Below are 22520 nucleotides of genomic sequence, written 5' to 3' on the forward strand. Positions count from 1 at the left end.
AGGGGAGGGGGATGAAAAAGGATGATAACCCTTGCTCTCTAGCTCTCTCATCCTCTATTATCATCTTTAAGCTCTCTACTATCAGAGTGCTAACTTGGCCATCGGAGAGTCCCCGCCGGGTAAATACCCCCGGGTCCTCTGATTCAGTTCTCGCAGGTCCCTCAACTCCCACAGCATACAAAGGAGAGGAGATCACCTCATGCAGAGGGCAGTCGGGTTGCGCTGCACCAGGGAGCTCCACCATCCTCTAAGTTACAGGCCGCATAGGAGCAGGTCAAATGACAAGTCCAAAAAGGTAGCTCACCATCAGGGAGCTCGGCATAGCTTTCCCCCGGGCAGTTCGCCATCAGGGAGCTCAGCATAGTTCTCCCCAGCTCGACATAGCTCTCCCCCGGGCAGTTTGCCATCAGGGAGCTCGGCATAGTTCTCCCCAGCTCGGCATAGCTCTCCCCCAGGCAGTTCACCATCAGGGATCTCGACATAGTTCTCCCCAACTCGGCATAGCTCTCCCCCAGGCAGCTCACCACCAAGGAGCTCGTCACCAAGTAGCTCACCACCAGGGATCTCGTCCCTAGGCAGCTCACCATCAGGGAGCATGTCACCAGGTAGGTCACCACCAGGGAGTTCGTCACCAAATAGCTCACCACTAGGGAGCTCATCACCAAGTAGCTCACCACCAGGCACTCCACCACCAGGTCAAATGACGAGGTACTTAGCAAAAAAAATTGATACATCACAAAAAATTGGTACGTGACCAGAAACGATCGCATCACCTTCCTTTCCTCTTTCCGTATCTTTTCCACCAACCTAAATCATTGCCATATCTCTACGGACTTTCAAAGCCAAACCATATTTCTCCCCCAAATTGACTTACAATAGGTCATAAAAGTTAAATTTAAATATTTAATTCAATTTATGTCTTACCCTTTACTCGATGCACATGAAACTTAGGGGTCTTGAAAAAAAGGGAAAATTCCTGATTAGTACCCTGTACTTTGGGTTTAGCGTCACACTTTGGTCCCCTAACTTTAAAACACGACAATTCAGTACCTAAACTTTCAAAACCTGTTAATTTAATACATGTTGTTAACCAACCGTTAGTTATGTGTATCATGTGATATCATGTTTGACTTAAAACTTTTGAAAATGTAGAAATAAAATAACGTTCAACATCTTCTTACTCGAAAAAATGAAACAGAGGTGTAATATCTTCTGATTTCCTGCCCGAGTTCTTTCTTGAATGCGTCTCAAATCCTCAGACGCGTTGTTTGTAGCCATTTAGTTAAGCAGGTTTCAACTGTGTTGATCCGAGCTTTACTGGTGGTGTTGGGCCTGAAATCTCCGATTCCATAAAGCAGGTAGGTTTGGTGCATCTCTCTCTCTCTGCTCCTGGCGAATAAACCAGTGAGTTTTGCACATCCAAAGATTTTTTCTAAAATTTCCGATTCTGCACTGCATTTCTTCATTTATTTTTTGGTTGCCAAAGAATTTTTTCTGAAATTGCCGATTCCACAATGCATTTCTTCGTTTCTATATGGTTGCCAAAGATTTTTCTATATTCTTTCTGAAGGCCATCTTTGAAGGTGTTGAGCAACAGAAACAACATTTGCTTTGAGGTGTTGAAGAATGAAAAGACATTTTATTTTCATTCTTTTCTCTTCAATGCCACTAACATGTGATTTTAGTGTTCTTGTTCTTGTTGCTTGTTTGTATTTTTGAGTCTTAATGTTCTGCTACAATTGCATTTATTATTGTATACATGTTTTCTTCATCTTTTTCTTTCCCTTGTAATCTTGGTTGGAAATGATTGACAATGGTGTTTATTATGGGTGTCATCCAGTTCTTTTACCCATTGTTTAGGTTACTGAGCTGCGCAATTACAGATGTTTGCGATTCCACTTGTTTACTCTCCGTCATGACGCAAGGAGCAATTTAGGCCATCCTATCACCTGGAAACTTTATAAAAAAATGTAGTTCTGCAACACATCTGTGTAGTGGATCTAATGATGCAACCTCTTGTATTTTCACGCTTTTAGCATCTGTTTGGTATCAATGTCTATGCTCCAAAAAATGGTGACACATCAGCGTTACGTCGGAAAAAACGGTGCTCCAGGAAATGTTTGTTTGTTTGGAACTATTTTTCCATAAAAAAAATGGTGCTTTAAGCCATGCATTGGACATCGAGAAGGCATGGTTTGGAGCAACACTGAATTTGACATTTTCTCAGATTACAGCTCTTTGTTGCCAATGAGAATGTGATGTGGAAGTGGCTTGGACTTCCTATAATGGGTACCAGTGCTGAAAACAGGCATGGAGCACTAGTAACAATTCCAGGAAACGTCCTACTTGGCAACAACATTTTCAAACAGAAAAAAAACATCATTTTCTTAGAAAATGGTACTTCCAACCCACACATCAGCATCACTTTGCAACATTGATGCCAAACATATACTTAATCAATTTCCCTTGCTTGATTGAAAGAAAATGGTTTTGAAACCACCATCATTTCAGATATCCTGAAAGCCAAGGTAAAGGTGCTAATGGTTCTTCTATTTATAATGATGTAAAATCGATGACAGAAAACAATGTTGGAGCACTTGTGGTGGTGAAACTAGGGGAACAAAAGTCGATTACTATAATTATTATAGAGAGAGATTATCTCAAAAAGATCATTATACATGGGCGATCATCTAAGTCTTTTGTTAGGTGTGTTTCTTTCATGTTGGTTCTTGACCTTTTCCTTTTGTTTTGAAGGAATATTCTATGGAGGGAGGCGAGTTCGGGAGCTAGGATGAATTAATACCCCACGAATTGGGGCTAATCTTCAAAAACCTTTATCTTCATATACAATCGGAATAGAGTAGTAATGGGGTCTTGCTGCAAGAGGCCAATATCAAGTAGGGGTGGAGCTAGGAAATTGTTGGAGGGGGGGAGCAAAACATAAATGAAATATGAATGGGCCGCCAACCATTGAAATGGAGAGTGGGGGTAGGGAAATTTTACACAGAAAGCTGTATTACAATGGGGTTTTTTGAACCATAGGGGGGGGGGGGGGGCATGGGTCCCCTGGCTTTGCCCCTGATATTAAGGAGTGGCGTTTCCACTGCCAATTTAATGCTTGTGGGGTTGATATTTCTATCTGAAGATGGGTATTTGGATGATTGATAAATAAAATTAGATGACATTCGTAGGGCATTTGTGTTTTTTCAAATGCCACTTAACGGTAACTATTAAATTGACACACTTTAAAAGTTTAGGTACTGAATTATTAAGTTTTTAAAATTTGGGGGTCCAAGTGACACTAGGCCCAAAGTACAAAGTATTAATCTAAAATTTTCTCAATATATATATATATATATATGCTAAATTGGATTTGGGTTGGATCAGTTTGGACAAAATCTCAAACCTGACCCAACCCAACCAACCCAACATCTTTCGAATTGGTTCGAGTTAACCTCGCCCAAATTACAGCCCTATCTGTCAAAAAAATAAAAAAAGGTTACAGCCGTATGTGCACGGATCGGGTCAGGTTCGATTGCGCACACCGTTTAGTAGGATTGGATTTGGCTGAAGACAGAGCCATGCCAAACATCGACTCATAGACATCGATGAATAATTTGTCTTAGCCTAATAGGCTGTCTAAAGCCAAGGCCTAAAGTCTAAAGACTTTTTTTTTAGGGCTAAAGCATCTCTTTTGATGTGGTTTAGTACATCTGGCTTTAGTACCTCACCGCTCAGCTTTTTTGCGTTTCTCGACTTTCGAACTTGATGTGGTTGGGTTGGGACTTGGGAGCCCAAAAGCCACCTGCGAAAGCCGCTCCAAACAGTGAGTAGGGAGAATAGCCGACGAAACAGCAACACGGTTACACTTCCGATGAACTGCCCTGCCCTGCCCATGGTGGACGTGGACTTTGTTTTGATTGCCACCGACAGCTCTAATGTCATCATCATCCCAGCAATTACGTTATTAAATGCATAAATGCAGCCCATGATGTTAACATACATTGAAATTTACGCCTTTCATCTTTGTTGAATGGGTCCATACTCCATAGGTCCAGACGTCCAGTGCAGTACATCTACATGAACTCGCATGCCAAGAAAGTCAAACTCACCCAGATGAGTATTAAAATTCTGTTGCTTGCATGGTCGTCTGGACGTGAAGCTAGCCAAGTATCTTGATTATATATTAAACATCCTATTGTTCGTTCTTGGGAACCAAGAGCACGGGCCCGCCTTTGATCATGTGGCCAACATAGTGGAATCATTTAACTTTGGCGGACCAAGAAACACAAGGAAAGGTTCAAGGAACTCCCAGCTCATGAAAGCCTCGTTTGTAATGAAAAGCGCGAATAGTGTATCGAAGAAGCAAATTGGATGGAGCCATGGAGGGTTTGAGCCACGCGTTTTTCTCGCCGACTAAGGAAACACCGGCAGCAGAGTGACCCCCCAAACCGCGATTAATAGAAAGTGCTCATCGTCCAAAATCACACCAAAAGTCTAAAATACCCTTCAATCGTTTATCCGAAGACTTACAAATGAAGGAACATCACTGAAATTATAAGGATAGGTTTGGTCATATGAAATCTTAGTTGCCCGTCATCATCCGAAAGCTAACGTTAAGCATTCCCTAAAATCGAAGTCCTCATCTCAACCCCCCTCTCTCTCTAGCAAAGAAGAACTCGAGCTGCTTCAATTTCGGGCTGGGATCAACAGATCCAAGCTCTAAGACTCATCACCGACAGTTCTTCCGATTTCACTTCTCAGCTCGTTTTCTTCTGTTAAATCCAGCAATGTCATTGTTGTTCATGATTGGCAGATAGAGGATCTCTGGATTTGGATTCTGATCGGAATATAAAGTCGGGAGTTAGATGGGAGCCGTGCCTTCGACGCCGCGCAAGAACGCGCGGCCGCAGGACACGGCGGAATACCTAATCGGCACCTTCGTTGGAAAGAAGTCCTTCCCTACTTCCTCAGATTTCTGGCAGAAATTGCTCGAGCTTCCCCTTACTATTGAATGGCCGGATCACCGAATTCGTCAAGCTTGCGAACTATTAGGTCAGTAGTCCTTGATTGCTACTAAGCTGCCTAAATGGAGTAAATTTAGGGATCATTGTTTGGCTTTGAAAGCTCTGAACTTCATGTTAGCCAATTTTCAGTTCGCAATTACTCTTCTTTCATTAAAATGCGATGCATTTCTTGGGATTCTGTAATTGCGTCGAACCTCTTCGTGGTCGAATGCCATAATTGGGTGGATCACGACAGAAATATGGCCTTTATGATAGCATGTTACGACTGAGGAGACTTGTAGATGTAATTTGTGACGAGGTTCGAGATTATCTTATGAAATGCCTTCATGCTGCATTTTGTTGTTTATTTTTCCAGAACATGTTTTTTACCATCACAAGTTGATGACGAAACATCTTCATTTCTTACAGTGACAACAATCACTTTTGCTCCCCCTTTATGGTTTAGTTAACTTAGGTGTCAGTATGCATCAGATTTGGCAGCGTGGTATGGTGGGTTTCAAATGGTGATGGTCCATAAACTTGGCAACACTGTGAGCTTACCAGTTCCCTTTTTTTGTATATAAGTTTAAAAAGTAAAGGCCTTTGGTGCATTTCAACTTACCCGTTTTCCTCTTAAAAAATCTCAATCTGTGTGTGTTTCTGTCTTTACGCACAGATACATACGTGCACATGTAGATAAAAAAGGGATCTCAGTCTCCATATCTCCATATCTTGATTCCTACCTCCCTTGACTGTTAGTAAGCTCAGTTTTGATTGCTGCTGCATTGGGAATCCAGGATGGTTTGGGATAGGAGTCTTCAGAAACCAAATTGGAGAAGTTTTGATGGTCTATTCAGGTCTAATAGGAGATGGGGATTCCATTCGAGCTGGGCTTCTGACCCCTTTTAAAGGAATGCATTTGAGCTTTTGGTCAAGCCACCCTAATTTGGAAGCTGAGGAAGATTTTCATGTGGTAGCAAGGTGCCAACCAGCTGGTTTGTAAGGCCTCCTTCTGTGTAGAAAAAAAAGGATTTCCATGTGGTGATTGGGTGGATGCTAGGCTGCAGGGGACTTGTTTTTTATTTGGATGGCTGGGTCTTCTGGCCTAGCTCTCTCTCCTTCGGAGGCGTGTGGTTGTTCTGTTGTATTCCTATTACTTTCTTTTTTAATAAATACTTTATGATCTGTTAATGATAAAAGGGAAGAGAGCTTTTGTGCATTCAAGTATTGTCTCAGTATTTCAACCTGTAAGTGCCATGGGCAAGGGCTGATGATGGTTGGATCTCCGAAGGCCGGAGGAGGAGGAGGAGAAATGGTGGTGGTTTGGTTGGAGAGAATGTTGGCGATCAAGGTGGTGGAGGTGGAGCCTGGGCAGAAAGAGAGAGAGAGAGAGAAATCTGGGGCTCCATTTGGAAATGGGTCCCCTATTTATTTATTTATTCTTTTCTTTCTTAAATGAAGTCATTTCTAGAATCTTCTAACTTTGCCATATCAGCAAGAGGTGGCGAGCTGTTTGCCACTTGTTTAACTCAAGGCTTGGCTTGGCTTGTTAATTTATCACCTGGGTTGGAATGGATAGTTTGCTTCAAGTTGGGTCAACTGGGTCTGTTGCCTTATAAAAGACTATGCCCTTACACAGCCCAAATCGTTTTTGGTGTCTCATTTACTCTTTTAGATCTTCCGAGTTACATCATATCAGTCTTTCTTAGTAAATCAGTAGGTTGTCTCCCATGCACATAACTGAAGTTCTTAGTAGATTTTCCTCAGTTTTTTCCTGCTACCAGGTTACCTCTACTCCTAGCCAACTTTCCATGTTTTTCTTCTACTTGTATATAGCTTTGGTCTTGAATATCTTTTATTTTTTTGATAGGTAACAAGAAACTTTTATTAAGCTCGAGAAGAAATGCCATGTACAACTGATGATTGAGTCAGCTACTAGCGATAGCTGAAACAAATAAAACCCTTTACAATATTCCCCAAGACATTTGCTCCCTGTTTACCCCTTGTCTAGCAAAATAGTGTGCCAATCCATTTGCTGATCTCTGAATCCAAAGGAATCTTGTGTTCAAGTCTTGTCCATGCTGCCTGATCTCAATATCTTTTTGTTATTGCTAAAAAAGTACACAGGATTGGAATGATTTTCAAAAAAGTTGGTTGTCTAAAAGAGCTACTTCTTTGGGAAGGAGAATCATGTTGATTAAGTCCACTCCCTCTGACCTGCTGCTATTGGTTTATTTCATCTTGATTTTTAAAGCCTTAGTGAAGTTTACTTTAGAAAGCTATGATGCCCATATAAGGATGCTGACAACAACATTGATAAGGGAAACAGAAATGTGAACACTATGTGTCTTAAGATCCTGGATATGATACTTAATATGCTTATATCATTTGATTTTATATCTAGTTTTTTAAGTAATGCCATTTCTCAATACTTATATCTTTCCAAGTTAAACTTCTAAACAGGTTTTTGAAGGTATAATTTGTTAATTCATGCCATTTTACATATTTTAAGGTGTTAATGTTTTAAAGTACACCCTAGAAGTTTTTGTGCAGTATCCGGTGTTGTATTGGGTATATATCGTGTCTGACATGGTATGGCAGGCATGTACAGGTATTTGGGTATTATTATAGTTATAGAGTGGAAAATTATCAGTCTTCTTGTGGGATATAGGATATATTAATTAACAAGAATTAGCTTGTCAAATAGGAGGTTATATGTAAGAAGAAAGAGATAGGGATCTAGGAATTGTGTGGATAGGAGATAAGAATGCTTCTCTTATAGGAAAACGGTTGTCAAGATTCCTTATGGCGTCTAATAGCCTTTGTCATTTGTTCTTTACCAGTAAGCTTATCCTTGAAAAAAGTGGTTGGGATGACATTCATAGTTTTCAAGGCGCCAAGGCGAGGCTAGGTGACAGGGGGGGCGCCTTGTCGCCTAGTCGCCTAGGCAATACCTAAGCGATGGATTTTTTTTAAGTAAAACCATATATCCTAGGGTAGTTCCCTAGGTTCCATAACCATCTTTCCTTAATAATTATTCATAATTTTCATAAGAAAAGTATAAATTTCATGTTTAAGTCTAGAAAATCAACATTTTATGAGAAGAAAAAGAACAAAGTAAAGAAAATTCAAAAAATATAGGGGCTGAACCCCTTCTTTTGTTATAGGAAAGAAGAAAAGAAAGGGTGGAGGAAGAAGAAGAAAATGTGTTGACTAGACAAAAATTTGAGTTCTTCCCTTGCTTATTGGTTCAAGTTTTGAAATTTTTGAGGGTTCAATCAAGGAACAAAATTTTGATACGACACGCCCTGTATCGGGTGTTTTCGGCGACCCATTTTTTAAATAATATTTATATATATATTTAAAAATGAAATTGAAAACCAAAGAGATAAAAAAAGGGGGAGTATCATTATAAGTATCGATACACCTCTGCCAATACACAAAGGTGTATTGATACTTTGAACCATGGGTTCAATACAACAGTTAGCAATGTTTGCGTTGATTAAACCCTAACAAAATAAGAAAATAATAAAAAGAAATTAGTATATAAACATATAAAATGAATATTCTAGTTTAATAATGTCTATTTTATAATTATAATGTCAAACAATTATAAATATAAAAGTATTTTATAACCCAGTGCACAAAACTGCTTGGCGATTGGGCGAGGCGAGCCTCCAAGGGTGCCTTGTCGCCTAGGCACCCACCTAGGCGTCGCCTTGACAACTATGATGACATCCTTATCGATAGGGCTCCTTGGTGTATTCTTGGAGGCTTTAGCTATCTTGTCCACTTTTTCCATTTATCAGGTATGATTTAGAGTCTTGGGGTAGAGTCAGATTAGAGGAGAATATCCGGCTTTGGAAATTTTTAGGTATGTCCTCCCTTTTAGCATTTCCTAACCTAAGAACATGCCTATATTGTCTTTAACCCTTTTATCAACTCTAGTATTTCTTGGGATTGTAGGTTCTTTAGTGGTTTGAGAGATCATATAGGATTGATGCAACTTCTTATTGGATAGATTAAAGGTGTCTTGATTGATATTAATAGTAATGACCCTTGGGTTTTGGCTACTGATCAGAAGGATCACATCTCTTGATCTTCCTTCTTTAATGTTTTCACTATTAATGCAGATAATTTCACAGCAGTTCAAATCTGGTATGGGTGGGGCCCATTTCCTCCAAAATAAGACCTTTTTATTGGGGAACATAGACATGAAGGCCAATACTAGTGAGATTCTGCGGTGCAGTTAGAAGTGATGTTGTGGCATTTGAACCAAGGCAGCTAGATGTTCAGTGCTAGGGTGGGTTGAACCTTTCTACTAAATCCACCTTGGCATTTGAGTCTCAGTAAAATTAAGGTTGGAGATGATGGGATCTCACCATATAAATAGGGAAGAATGCCTCTTCACTTTAGAAGTTGCAGAGTAGAACTTCAATCTTTCATTAGAGTGGAAAAGATGCAATGGTAGCAAAGCTGATTGTTATAAGCGTAGGCATACTTTACGGTTGTCTAACCTACTAAGAACCTTCAATTTGGTGGAGAGACTGCTGAAGAAGCAACACAGCAGGTGCAACATGCCAATGGACTGGAAACAGATGTTGAACTCAAAAATAGGATTTGGATGCCTTGTTGTCATGGGGGTAATCGTTGGGGCCCCGTGTGGCACTCGAAAGGGGCGAGTAAGCCTACACAACAAAGCAAACACACACAAAAAAGGCAACAAGATGGCACACGAATTAGCAAAAGGCTATTTGTATTGCATTAATCATTGGTAAGCACAAGCACACAATACAGTGTCGAGGGGATCTCGTGCTTAACCTTTACACGCTTATGAGCTCACTCGACTACCTACCTCCCCTCAAAGAGTACGTTAAGCTTTTGGGGGAGTGACAATAGGAAACATCAAAAAGGTGAAAAATCATACTACTGTATTACAATAATGCCATTGGCAATCCCCCTTACAATAGTACATGCATAGCCCACCCATGACACACACTTGGACACTGGAGTGGCGGCTGTAGGCACGATGGATGGCACTTGATGGCGCGACGAAGAGAACACTTGTTACAGGCTCCCCCACTCAATTCAGTCTTCGTCCTCGAAGACTAGCTTCTGCTTGAGGCTTGAACTTGTTGTTGGTGAAGGAAGGTTCTTCGATTGCTCCACGAACAGGGTTTCTTCTAAGGCCCAGGTAGTAGGTTGGGTAGATGGCTAGTGGATGTTCTTGATGGTGGGAAAACCTATGGCTAGTCCCTAAGTTAAGTCCCTGCCTGGTTGCTTTAAGGTAGGATTTTGGATGCTCCTCGATGGTGGTAGGAAAATTGATGGCCAAGGCTGGGTCAAAATGATATTTTGGATTGTTAGGGTGTTGGTTCTCATGCATTTTTCCCCAAGGGTGACTCACAGGGCTACTACGGGATTTAGCTTGAGGGATGATGTGAATGTGGTTCGTAAATAGCTTGGGTGGCACTTGCTCTCTCCGATGGTTGTGGTAGTAGATGTGGTCAAAGTTTGACACGGCCTTGGGTCTTTTGTTGGGCCCAACAGTTGTGGGCATGTGCGACTTCTGCTGCAAAGTTGGCTTCTGCTGCTGTTGCTGTGGCGGCATTGGCACTGATGCTGGCGCTGACTTATTCCTGGAGTTGCTATGATCACTTCTGGTTGCACTGGTGGCTGTTGTAGATCTCTCTGCCATCAATGGTTGAGGGTGGTGTTGGAGTTGCAAGGCTGAGACTTGCTTCTTCTTGGTGCTGGCTATGGCGATCATGTTGACCATGCAAGGTGACTGCTCGTCCAAGATCATCAGGGTGTCAAGGTGAGGCGCCGGTGCCGCTTTTGCCTATATCATGAAGTCCATTCCAAGGACAACATCGAAGTCATCTATGTGGACGACGGAGAGGTCAATCTCTCCATCCCAGGTGCCGAGTTGTAGTCTTACTTGGCGAGCCATGCCTTCAGTAGGTTTGGCATCTGTGTTAACTACTTTGAGCCAGCCAGGCTCTTTGGAAACGGCCAGATTAAGTCTCTTGGCCTCTGCAATGGATATGAAGTTATGAGTGGCCCCCGTGTCAACTAGGGCCCTGGTTGGCCTCCTGCTAATGGTTACATCAACATACCTTAGTCCTCTCTTGACTGAGGAGGGCTGTTTGGAGGTAGCCCCTTTCTTCATCATGGCATTGAAAAGTTGGAGGGCGCCCACTCTTGGCGCCTGGGTACTCCGTTCTCCATTACTTTGCTCATCATCATTTAGCTTGGCAATGAGGGCATTCAACTTTGCTCGCTTTGGGCAATTCCTGGTCAAATGCTCCTCTCCACAAATGTAGCAATTAGGAGGACGGCTGGGTCTCCCTTGATATCTGTTGTTGTAGTAGCTTTGACTTCCTTGTGGCTGCTTCCCTTTGTGGTGCTCGACTGGTTTGTGGTTGTTGGGTGGCTTCTCCTTCGGGGGATTTGGCTGTCTATCTCCCCCACTCGAATGTGTGGTACGTGGGCTGGCTGGTCTGCTTCCTTCATCATCCGACAGTCTCCGATCACTAAGTTGTTCAGCCACGGCCATGGTGGAGGCAAGGTCCTAAACATTGCGTTGTTGGAACTCGAGCTCGGCCCAAGGCTTTAGGCTATCCATGAAGTTGAACAATAAGTCCTTGTCTGACATATCGGTGACTTCTAACGTGAGGGCTGAAAACTCTTTGACATAGTCATGGAGGGAGTCGCCGTGCTTGAGAGTCTTCATCTTGCGACGAGCGAGGTATTCCACATTCTCTGGGTAGAACTGTCTCTTTAGCTCTCTTTTAAAGTCAGCCCAGGTACGGATAATACACGTACCACGTTCTATATCAACACATCTTCTGCGCCACCACAACATAGCGACAACAGTCAAATACATAGTAGCAGTATGCACCGGAGTCATTTCATCAGTCACATTGGCGGCGGCAAGGTAGTGCTCCATTTTCCACATGAAGTTGTCGAGCTCTCGTGCATCGCGGGTACCCGAATAGGGAGTTGGCTCCCTAATCTTGATGTGGGAGGGAGTATGAGCAAATGAAGTGCTGGCTGGATTAGCAACGGCCCTCTTCAGGATTGCACATTCGGCTTTGAGTTCCTCTAGTTGAGCTTGGGTGTCGGAGGAGGCACATGCGGCAGACTTCATTGAGGCCCACTCCGTTCTCATTTCATCTAGTTGGGCCTGGACGACCATTGATGTGGAGGTGGTTCTTCTCCACGTTGCCCACTATTTCTTCATCTCATCGAGCTGGGCTTGAAAACTGTCAAGCCTATCTTGGACCTGTGAGTTGGAGGAGCTTGCTTCTTGTTGGCGCGCCGTGCTACAAATTTCCTTGAGCATGCCATTGATTATGTCACGGACCTCGTCCACGACTCCACTCAAGCGACTTCAATCTCGACCAGTGTACTGTCCATGGCTTCCATGTTTTGATGCAGCTCGTCTATCGAGTCTCGCATCTCACCTACGGTGGCTTCGCAACACAGCATGCGCAACTCAACGGCTGCATGCTTGTTGGAAGATTTCTCACGTTTGCTGGGCTTCGGTGCCTTGTCCTTGCCGATGTCGTCGGCAGGCGCATCATCGGCCTCATGGGTTGTGGAGAGTCCATGCTCGATCTCCTCCATGATGTCCTTGTTGTGCTTCATGCTGTCACTCGCGTCGCGGGTCGATTGGATTATAGGAGCTCCCGCTCTGATACCAACTGTCACGGGGGTAATCGTTGGGGCCTCGTGTGGCACTCGAAAGGGGCGAGTAAGTCTACGCAACAAAGCAAACACACACAAAAAAGGCAACAAGATGGCACACGAATTAGCAAAAGGCTATTTGTATTGCATTAATCAGTGGTAAGCACAAGCACACAATACAGTGTCGAGGGGATCTCGTGCTTAACCTTTACATGCTTATGAGCTCACTCGACTACCTACCTCCCCTCAAAGAGTATGTTAAGCTTTTGGGGGAGTGACAATAGGAAACATCAAAAAGGTGAAAAATCATACTACTGTATTACAATAATGCAATCCCCCTTACAAAAGTACATGCATAGCCTACCCATGACACACACTTGAACACTGGAGTGGCGGCTGTAGGCATGATGGATGGCACTTGATGGCGCGGCGAAGAGAACACTTGTTACATTGTTGCATTGGTGCTGCATCAGGGAGACTTGGAAGATACCCCTTTGTTTTTTTGAACAGTATAGCCCCTCATGTTTGCATCCTATGTTAGAGAAGTAAGTGAATGAATTACTTATTCATTAATTATGCATATGTTATGAGGCTTTGGAATTATTTATTCATTAATTATGCATCTTCTCACCGTCTATAAGAAGAGGAAAACATGGTGAGGAGGAATTTTATGATGTAATTCTTTGGAGAATTTGTGAGGAGGAATTTTATAATGTTCTCTAATAGTAGAAATTCTGGAGATGATCAACTTTGATCTTGTTACTATTAGAGTGGCTATTCTGGATTTTAACAGGAGGCTAGATAGTTCCAGTGTGTTCAGTAATAAGATGGTGACAAATTATTGCAAGCTTATTGTTAGGAGACAACATGCTATACCAGAGTGTGTTCCCCCTTATTTGTTTTTGCGACAGTTGGGGCCGGGTTACCCCCTTGCCTTGTGTAGCTCATTCTGATTTACCAAAAAAAAAAAAAAAAGAGAGTGTGTTCCCCCATTCAGGGAGTTGTCAAAATCAACTTAATGGATTCTCTATGGGGAACATGAAGCTCTCTGAAATCTTGATAGGGTTGCACTTTCATAAGACATGAGCATTGAGTTCTTTTTTGTATTCTAGGTTGACCCATGATGGTGATTTTAGTATATTATATGTCATGGCTGTGCCATAGGGTTTCATGTTGTTTCACTTGGACTCGAGAGCGTTAAGGTAAAAGGGGGTTCTCCAGTTGTTATCAGTTGGCTGTTAGATGGTTCAGATGGTCCATGGAGACTAGGACATCTTGTCTGGAAGGTGAGAGGTTATCTTTTGGAGTGAACATCTTGTGTAGTTACATGCTAAGATACACCAACTTGATGGTAGAAAGTCTTGTTAAGGATGGTTTATCAGGAATCAGTTGTATTGGGGGAGTAATATCCTGTGGTACTTCTATGATTCAGTTGTATTGAACCTGATACCTTGTTGTCATACCTCTTTTCTTCCCTTTTGTGCAGTGTTGTCAGTGTTGATGGTTTATTGGCCACAACTTGACTCCTCTTCCCTAACTTATGGCATTTGACTCATATTCAACTTCTTTTTCTACTATTAAAGATCTTGTTATACACGCACAAACACATGCATTTGTTTGTGTACTGTCTAGGCATTGTGTTCTTCCATTCATTGGACATTCTCCTTCTTGCTGTTATTTTATTAGCTATTGTAAGTAACCATAATGAACCTATGTTTCTTTCACATTTCTAGACTTATTTTGGGATGCTATTAGGTCCCAAAGCGTTTTCTATCTTCACTTTTGTTGGAGTTTCTTTAACTTCAGAAACCTTAATTCTACAAAAATATCTTTATTTTTAATCATTACAGAGCAAGGGATTGCAGTTTTAATGACCCTGAAAGGTGGAGTCTACTTGTTCATTGGACTCCCATTGACTAAATTGCAACTGATCTACTGATTTCTCCAAAGAACTTCATGCAGAATATGCAGAGACATTAGCTCTTTTATCATGGACTTGGACATGGCTCACAAAGGTTTCTAAGGATATGATCCATTCTGATTTTTATACCAAGTGGGAAGAGTTATTGTGCCATTATGACAAGTCTAGCGGGTGTCTTTTATCTTTTATCTTTTTTTTTTTTTTAAAGCTTTGTTTGCAACAATACCATACTCCTGTCATCTCTCTTTTTGTTATCATTTTACAGTTTCTATGCATTTTAGTTTGTTACAAGTACAAGGTGTATACAAGAATGGAGTGGGGATTACAAGAAAAAATAACAGTATCTGCAAACCAATCCAAAAAAGGATGCACAAAACCTCATTTACAAGGAAACTCTGATAGGCAGAAAAGGAAAAGACCAAATAAACAGCTCCAAGAAAAGCCTCGTTCAACACACTCTCCACCCCACAAAAAAGGAGGCAAGCTTGACTGTGGTTGTGTCAGCAAAGGCATTTTATGACAAATTAGAAATCAGTGCCTTGGTAACCATCTACTTACTTTGGTTTTGTTAACTACTCAAAGTGCAGCAAATATGTCATTCTAGATATCGAACCATCCATTCTCCTTTTGGTCCTACTGTAAGGACATGAACATATTAACATTTGAGAATCAGTCTGTGCATCTGCATCATCAGGGTTGTTTAAATATGGTTGGATTGGGGGAGAGGGGTTAATCTTGATTATGTATTTTATTGCTGAAGACAGCTTGAGTATACCAATGTTACAAGATGTGTTTGTCAATATTATTTTATTCTGTGAAACTCTGTGGTACAATAAAGTTATCAAACTATATGTGCTTTTTCTACTGATGAGAATGTGATTCTTTTTCTTGAATTTGTTATTGATGCCTCTAATAGCAGTTTGTTTCTAATATGATAGCTTTTTATAAATTCATTTTCTTTAAACTTCCTGTCTTAAGAGGGTTCTCTTTTGAAGTGATCATTGCAATAGGAGTGCTCATTATCTCTGCTTTTATCTTGCTTGTGCAGCACAGAACAATTATCGCACAAGGCATCTTGCAAAGCTTTTAACTCATCTGGTCCGGTGTCTGCAAGAGTCTATGTCAACTTCTGTCGGGCCATCAACAATATATACAAAGGCTGTGAATGCAGCACATTTGTCATCTGTATTTCTGAAATACTTGATTGAAAATGCTAAAAGTGATAATTTCACAGAATTGTATCTTACACTGGATGAAGGTGAAGCAACAACAGAAGAATATCTCCCAAGGGGTAACTAACTGCTTAAATGATTCATTAGCTACAAATCTTCACTAAGATCATTGTTCAGTAAAATTGTTTTGATAGGTATAGGCAACAATAGGATTACTTGCTGAAGTAGAATCTCTTTGATGGACATGTGGTACGACAACAAAATTCATTGGTCTAAAAGATCCACTTATTCTACTTATTAAATGATATATGTCACTTTCATGTGAATACTTGTTATGAAAAGATCATCATCCAATGAAATAGGCAACAGGAGCTATACTTGCATCAAGGTGGAAGCAGCCACCTTTCCTTGGTGGAATAGCTCTGGCATCAATAAATCCATCCATCCACCAGTTGTGGCAAATTTTTATCCATGTGAAAGGTCTAATAGCTCTGGCATCAAAGAATTTCCATCAGGCTGTGAGAAACTAAGCAAGATTTCTCCCTATCGTCTCTAACCAGACTAGATAGTTGTCGAGGCGTCGCCTAGGTGACTAGGCACCCTTGGTTGGGCGCCTCACCCAAACACCTTGACTTATAGCAACTAGGCACCCGACTAGGCGACAAAAATGACAAGGCAGGTGCCTTTTATAATATCATTGATATTGTTTAATCTTATTAATATGTGTGTGTTAATACATTTTATTATACGCTATATATATCATTTATACCTTGTTTTAATGTTTTTCCATTGAAATTTATAAGATCAAAGGGTTTTGAGGAGAGAGAAAGAAAGAAGGAAAGAAAGAATAGAAGTATAGAGAGGTTCTTTTTTTGCTCTTTCTTTCTCTTCAATTAAATAAAACAGAAATTGCATCCTTGTTTTTTTTCTATTTTACTTACCATCTTGAATATTTATCATATGAAGTTAATAACCTTCTTTAGCTGCTAATTGATACGAAATTTCTCTATTAAATACTTATTATAGTAGTATTATTTTTGAAAATAATGAAATTAATATATGTAAAAGATTTTTTTAATCTTTTAGATGTGATAATTTGCCACATTTTTAGTGGAAATTAATGTTCTTAATAAAGAGAATTGCTATTTTTTCAATTGATATACATGCTAAATGGTATACAAAACTAGGGAACTAGCCAAAAGTTAATTCTTTATATTATAAAATTCTTATCACCTAGGTGACTAGGCGCCACAGTGTTGCCTAGAATCGCCTAGTTGCCTTGAAAACCATGCTTGATACCACTGATACCTGAAGCCCCTAAATTGAACTGTTAAAATGGAAATGTATTCATCGCCTAAAATGCAAATTTGACTAGACAAGAATATATATTTATACTCATCCACTCTTAAAATAGAGGATGAACAAATGAGGGGAGAAGTACAAGGTCTTGGATAATTTATAATGCAACCTCCTAACAATCTTTGGAGGAGGACCTTCCGAAATGGCTTTAACAGAAAAGTTGAGAGAAATATTGGTTAGTTGAGGTGTTTTAAAGAAAGAAGCAGAAGAAAAAGAATGAAAAGAGTCTGGACCCCAAATTCTCTTATCCACTCCATATAAACAAAGGAACACATATTTCAGGTCATCCAAATGGTTCATTGTTTTTATAGCTTCAGGTTCCCTCAAACCTCTACTCAGACCCAAATTTCAAGAAACAACCCCTAATGAAAAAGAAACGAATGTAGCAGTGCTCTTATTTTTGTTATTGAAGAAGGAAAACAAAGGGGTAGGTTTGACAGAGGATGCTCTCCCCACCAAAGATTTTCCAAAAGTGGCACCTCTGGTAGATCAAGAGTTCTGTCCATCTGCATGAATGCCATATTCTCTCCTGATCACTGAATGTCATAGCATATTGTCTTCAATGGGGAATCTCCACAGCCATTTCCCTAGCAAAGCAGTTTTTCCATCCCTCAATCTTTCAAAATCTGTTCTTCCCTTCTCTTTATTATTTTAACAACAGGGGGTTCCAATCCTGTTCTTGTTAAGTTACTTATGAAATAAAGGTGTAGTTGCTAGTTCAACTTATTATTCCAGCAAATTAATTTGATTTACTTTGGGTTAATTTCAGTTCAGCATGTGCTGTTATTACTCAATTTTGTTTATACGATTTTCTATGCCATTTATCATAAATTATGACTTTTCAAGTTGTTAGCATCAGTTCTCTTCTACACTTCAAGTTAGTTGGGTTTACTCTGATCATGGGAAATACAATCTTGTAGTCTCTTGTCTTGACTTGGTAATTGGACCCTGTTATTTCACTGTCCTCTAATTTTGACTTCTTTACCAATATGTTGGATCATTATATGTTTTATAGGTTTATTATATTTATGATTGTTTACTTGTTGAAAAAAAATCTAGCCTTTCTTTTTTTTTTTAATTTTTTATTGTTTTATGTAGATCAAAACCTTGAAAGTTTTGTTATGCGTGGCGTGCTTAGCTTTATTGGCACATCAGATGTAAGGTATGTTATGAGATGTTATTCTTCATTAAGGCTGCATATTTTTCTTATATCTTATACACTCCTATTCCCCCCCGATCCGCTTGTGCTTCTAATTTTATGTCCTTTGTTGTTGAAGTTCTCATACGTGCTTCCTCCATCATGAACTGCTGAACTTTATGCTTGTGGCAATGTCAACTCAGCTGCATTCAGGGCCATCTCCTGGGCCAAAAGATGTGCATCCATTTATTGATGCAGCAATGGCTGAGGTGAGAAAGGAATTGGAACATTTCCTTTAGTGCATGAAGAATTATGAATAACTACTGCTATGATCTCATAGTACAAACCTTCTATTTCGCAGGAAATTTCTTTGGTTAGTTCAGTTGTTCGCAGATTACTGCTTAATTATATTGCACAACCTCGCCTTCCTTTAAATGGTGCTCCTTATTCCATTTTTTCTGAAGTAGGTCAGCATGGTGTTCTTCAGAAAGTTGGTTCTGCTGCTGGTAAGAATCTATTTTTTCAGTGCTGATTGTTTTAAACAACTTTATTATAGTATGCTTTTGTGTTTATTTTTGTCTTTTTCTAGCAGACAATTTGATCATCTTTTAAAACCGTTCAAGTAGATAGACTTGGGTCCCCTAGATTTTTTTTCCCAGTAAACTGAGTTGAAATAAAAGGAAAATGTGAATCATACTTAGACCTGTGGAAATACAAGGAGGCATCTGATGTAGGATGAAAAGGAGAAAGTCCTACAAACAAAACTGTGGTAGGCTAAATGGAGAAAGGCAATGAAATTTGTAGATTGTAGGGGAAATTAAGCTAGTGAATGGTTAAGAGTTATCTAGGATCATTATACCATGTTTAGGGAAAAGAAAACATGATAGTTCTGAAAGTGTTTAGGTATGGGAGAAAACCAGTTCCATGTGCAACCTCTAGGAGCACAAGGTGCAATCTAAAATAGATCAATTACGCTAGTGAATGGTTAAGAGTTATCTAGGATCATTATACCATGTTTAGGGAAAAGAAAACATGATAGTTCTGAAAGTGTTTAGGTATGGGAGAAAACCAGTTCCATGTGCAACCTCTAGGAGCACAAGGTGCAATCTGAAATAGATCACTTAACTATGGTATAGCAGGAAGAAGCATGTGATTTATCCATGCATGTAGTGCTTCTGGTCAAAGCACATGATCTAGAAGGTGAGTCTGTGTGTGTGTGAGAGATAGAGATAAACACTTAAAAGAAAAGAAAACTTGGGACCTTGGACTTAGGAGAGGCCTAAGGGAGTGTTTATCTATTTTGGTTCTCTTCAATTCCTTAATTTTAGAATTTGTTCTTTTGATCCCTCGGGATCATTCTCTTGTGCTTCTTTTTTTCTTGTCCTTTCCTCTCCAGTTCATTCCTCTTAGTATTTTTCCCTTCATTTTTGCTTGCAACAATTATTCCACTTAATAGAAATTTTCAGCATTAAAAAATTTCTCTTCTTTGAATATTCCTTCTGTTGATGATGTACAAAAGGAATAATGGTGTTGGGCCTTTTAGCATCGAGATTTGTTTCTAAGATTGCTTTTGGTAAAGAATCCAAAGAAAAATATGTTCGGTTCATGAAACTGCAAACTCGGTTTGGTTTTGCATTGATAACTCTTGTATTCTTACCAAACATATTTGGTTGTGATGGGTACAAATATGAATTTCAAGATTGGAATCTACCTTTTTGGAAGCAAAATTTGCTCCCATTTTGAATGCAAAACATCACAAAAAACAAATTTACTTTCATTTTCAGTACACAAGCGTTTGTTTGCCAAACACCTGCAAAATTGAACTGGAGTGCAAATTCACTTTGGTTCAGCATTTGCACTCTTAACAAGCACAGCCTAAAATTTGGCCAGGAAAAGCGTCTCCAGGCCCATTTCCTAAATCCAGCTAAGAAAAGGCATAAAAACTTGTTTCTTTGAATTTTTTTTTCATGTGGCAACCTTGTTTCCATGCCTCTCATCATGACAATCAGATATCGAAGAATTATTTTGGACACTGTTTTTATATATTTGAACATTGGTTTTCCTTTTTGATGAGTCAATTACCTGATACTTTATGTGATGTCTCTGTAAAATGTTGGCATGTTCTTCACCTTTGCTCATGTATTTTATATTTTTGTCTTGCAGCAAATCTTGTATTATTTCCATTCAATTACTTAGTTGGTTCGAGTGGTGATGGATCTAGAAGCCCATTGGCAGAGAACAGTCTTCTTCTGTTGCTTATTCTCATACACTATCACAAATGTGTTATGCTAGATGAATCCACAACAGATAAAAGTGAAGATAGTACCACTTCAGATTCTCTTCTGAAAGAAACATCATACTTTTATGACAACCCTTACTGCAAAGCCTTAGAAAATGCTCGAGATATCGAATGTAAGATCATTTTTCCTATAGTACTTTTGAATGGAACAGGACTATATTTATCTATTAATCCTATTATCATTGTGCAAATGACCTGCTTGCAGTTGATCGTGTTGATGTTGAGGGGAATGCACACAATGGACCACTTGTGAGATTGCCTTTTGCTTCTTTATTTGACACCCTTGGACTGTGAGTATCTATTCTTAAAGTAATTAGCTTAATCTGTAGAAAATGAAAGGAGAAAAGGCCAAACCCCCTGCCCATATGTACCAATTCTCATGGCAATATGCCTCATAATCAAGGTTTAAGGTGTCAATACGCGCCTGATACGCGTGAACAGGTGGATCAGGTGTTCCGATGCTTCATAACTTTTTTTTTTTTCAACAATGTTTCAGGGGGTCGGTTTTAGGCTTGCCTATCCCCTGAAAGTGATGTGGGCGCGGGCAGCAGCAGCAGCAGTAATTTAGTGTTCTCAGCAGCAACAATTTAGTGTTGTCATCCTATCTTATCTATTCAGTATTCTTACCTTATCTGCTTTCAGTAGCAGGGATTAGTAGGAGTTTTATCTATTCAGTTATCTTATCTTATCAGTTCAGTAGGATAGATTAAAGGAGTATTATCTTATCTAATTACAGTTCTTATCTTATCTGTAGAGAACATTGATGTGGGCCCCACAGCTGTGGTACCACTCTGTCCGTAGGGTAGAATGTATCTAGTCACAGCTGTGGTTATTTTGTTGTTTTGTTATTTCTAGTTTCAGTTTTATATTGGTTGTTATCTAGTCACAGTTATGATGTAAACACCAAAGGCAGATATGTCCTTTCATGTAACTAGCATAACCTATATATATTAACGTAAAGTGGCGGCGGCAGAATGATTGATATTCTGTTCTTCTCCTCAAAATCTGTGTTCTATTGCTCTTCCATCACTCTTTCTTCTACATCTTCTTCACTTTCTCTTCTCATTGAACCTAAAATCTCTTAGTGATCAAGACTGAATAGCAGTCTTGAAAACCTACATGGTATCAGAGCCAAGTTAGAGTTTTTCATGTGAGTCTAATACCAGCCGACCACATGAGAATCTCCTAGGACTGAAAGCTGAAAAGGAGGAGTTCGCAGACTGATTCTTAGAGATCGCCAGAGGTACTAGCAGCTGTTAGAAACTTGCTAGGGTTGCAGAGTGTTGGTGGTCAGGAAGGATCACAGAAGACTAGGGTTCAGGTAACCCTAGAAGGCAGCGAACTATTTTTCTTTGTAAGTTGTTACTTTTTAATAGAAGTTCTTTAAGAGAAGATAGATTGGACCTATCTGGAGGGGAAGGCCGAATCATTCTAGCTCTTTCTCTCTTCGATTTCCTAGGGTTTTACATCAAACCCTGGACCGAACTGTGTTTCTTTCTACTCTAGGGTTTGAAAGTGATCTGCGGCAAGCTCTAGTGGTTGACTGAACTCTATGATCTACCTAGAGCTACTCTTAAGTTGATTGGTAGATCCGATCAGATTCTAGGGTTTCTTATTAACCCTACTGCAAGCTCATCTATACAGTTTGGACTGTGCGACTGAATTGCTTCCTCTCAGGACTGATTAAAACCCTACTGAAAGCTCATCTATATAGTTTGGACTGTGCGACTGAATTGCTTCCTTTCAGGACTGATTAAAACCCTAACTTTCCCTAGCATATCAGTTTTGTTTTAAAGCTGTTCTCAGAGTTCTAAGGGGGTTAGAGATCTATAGATAGCTACTGCTGTGTTGGCTAGTTGGTTTCAGATTAGAATTACTTCGGTTTTGTGCACATACACTGAGAATACAGATCAAGCCTATACTGTTTTGATTG

At 40.0% G+C, this 22520-nt stretch overlaps 1 protein-coding gene across 2 annotated transcripts in view; it reads left to right on the forward strand.

Moving 5' to 3' along the window:
* Positions 1 to 4302: 4302 nt before the first annotated feature.
* LOC148848039 (dyggve-melchior-clausen syndrome protein) overlaps positions 4303 to 22520 on the forward strand; it is a 32991-nt gene continuing 14773 nt past the window's right edge. For both annotated transcript variants that reach the window (XM_088949726.1, XM_088949727.1), the window contains exons 1-7: positions 4303 to 5055; positions 15668 to 15910; positions 18249 to 18312; positions 18428 to 18557; positions 18650 to 18794; positions 20452 to 20700; positions 20793 to 20877. In XM_088949726.1, coding sequence (XP_088805852.1) covers positions 4869 to 5055; positions 15668 to 15910; positions 18249 to 18312; positions 18428 to 18557; positions 18650 to 18794; positions 20452 to 20700; positions 20793 to 20877 — 1103 coding nt within the window. In that variant the 5' untranslated portion in view covers positions 4303 to 4868. The remainder of the gene's footprint in view (positions 5056 to 15667; positions 15911 to 18248; positions 18313 to 18427; positions 18558 to 18649; positions 18795 to 20451; positions 20701 to 20792; positions 20878 to 22520) is intronic.

This window comes from Nelumbo lutea, chromosome 6 (assembly GCF_056320005.1).
Source record: "Nelumbo lutea isolate HS-2025 chromosome 6, American lotus-T2T, whole genome shotgun sequence".
Classification (NCBI taxonomy): domain Eukaryota; kingdom Viridiplantae; phylum Streptophyta; class Magnoliopsida; order Proteales; family Nelumbonaceae; genus Nelumbo; species Nelumbo lutea.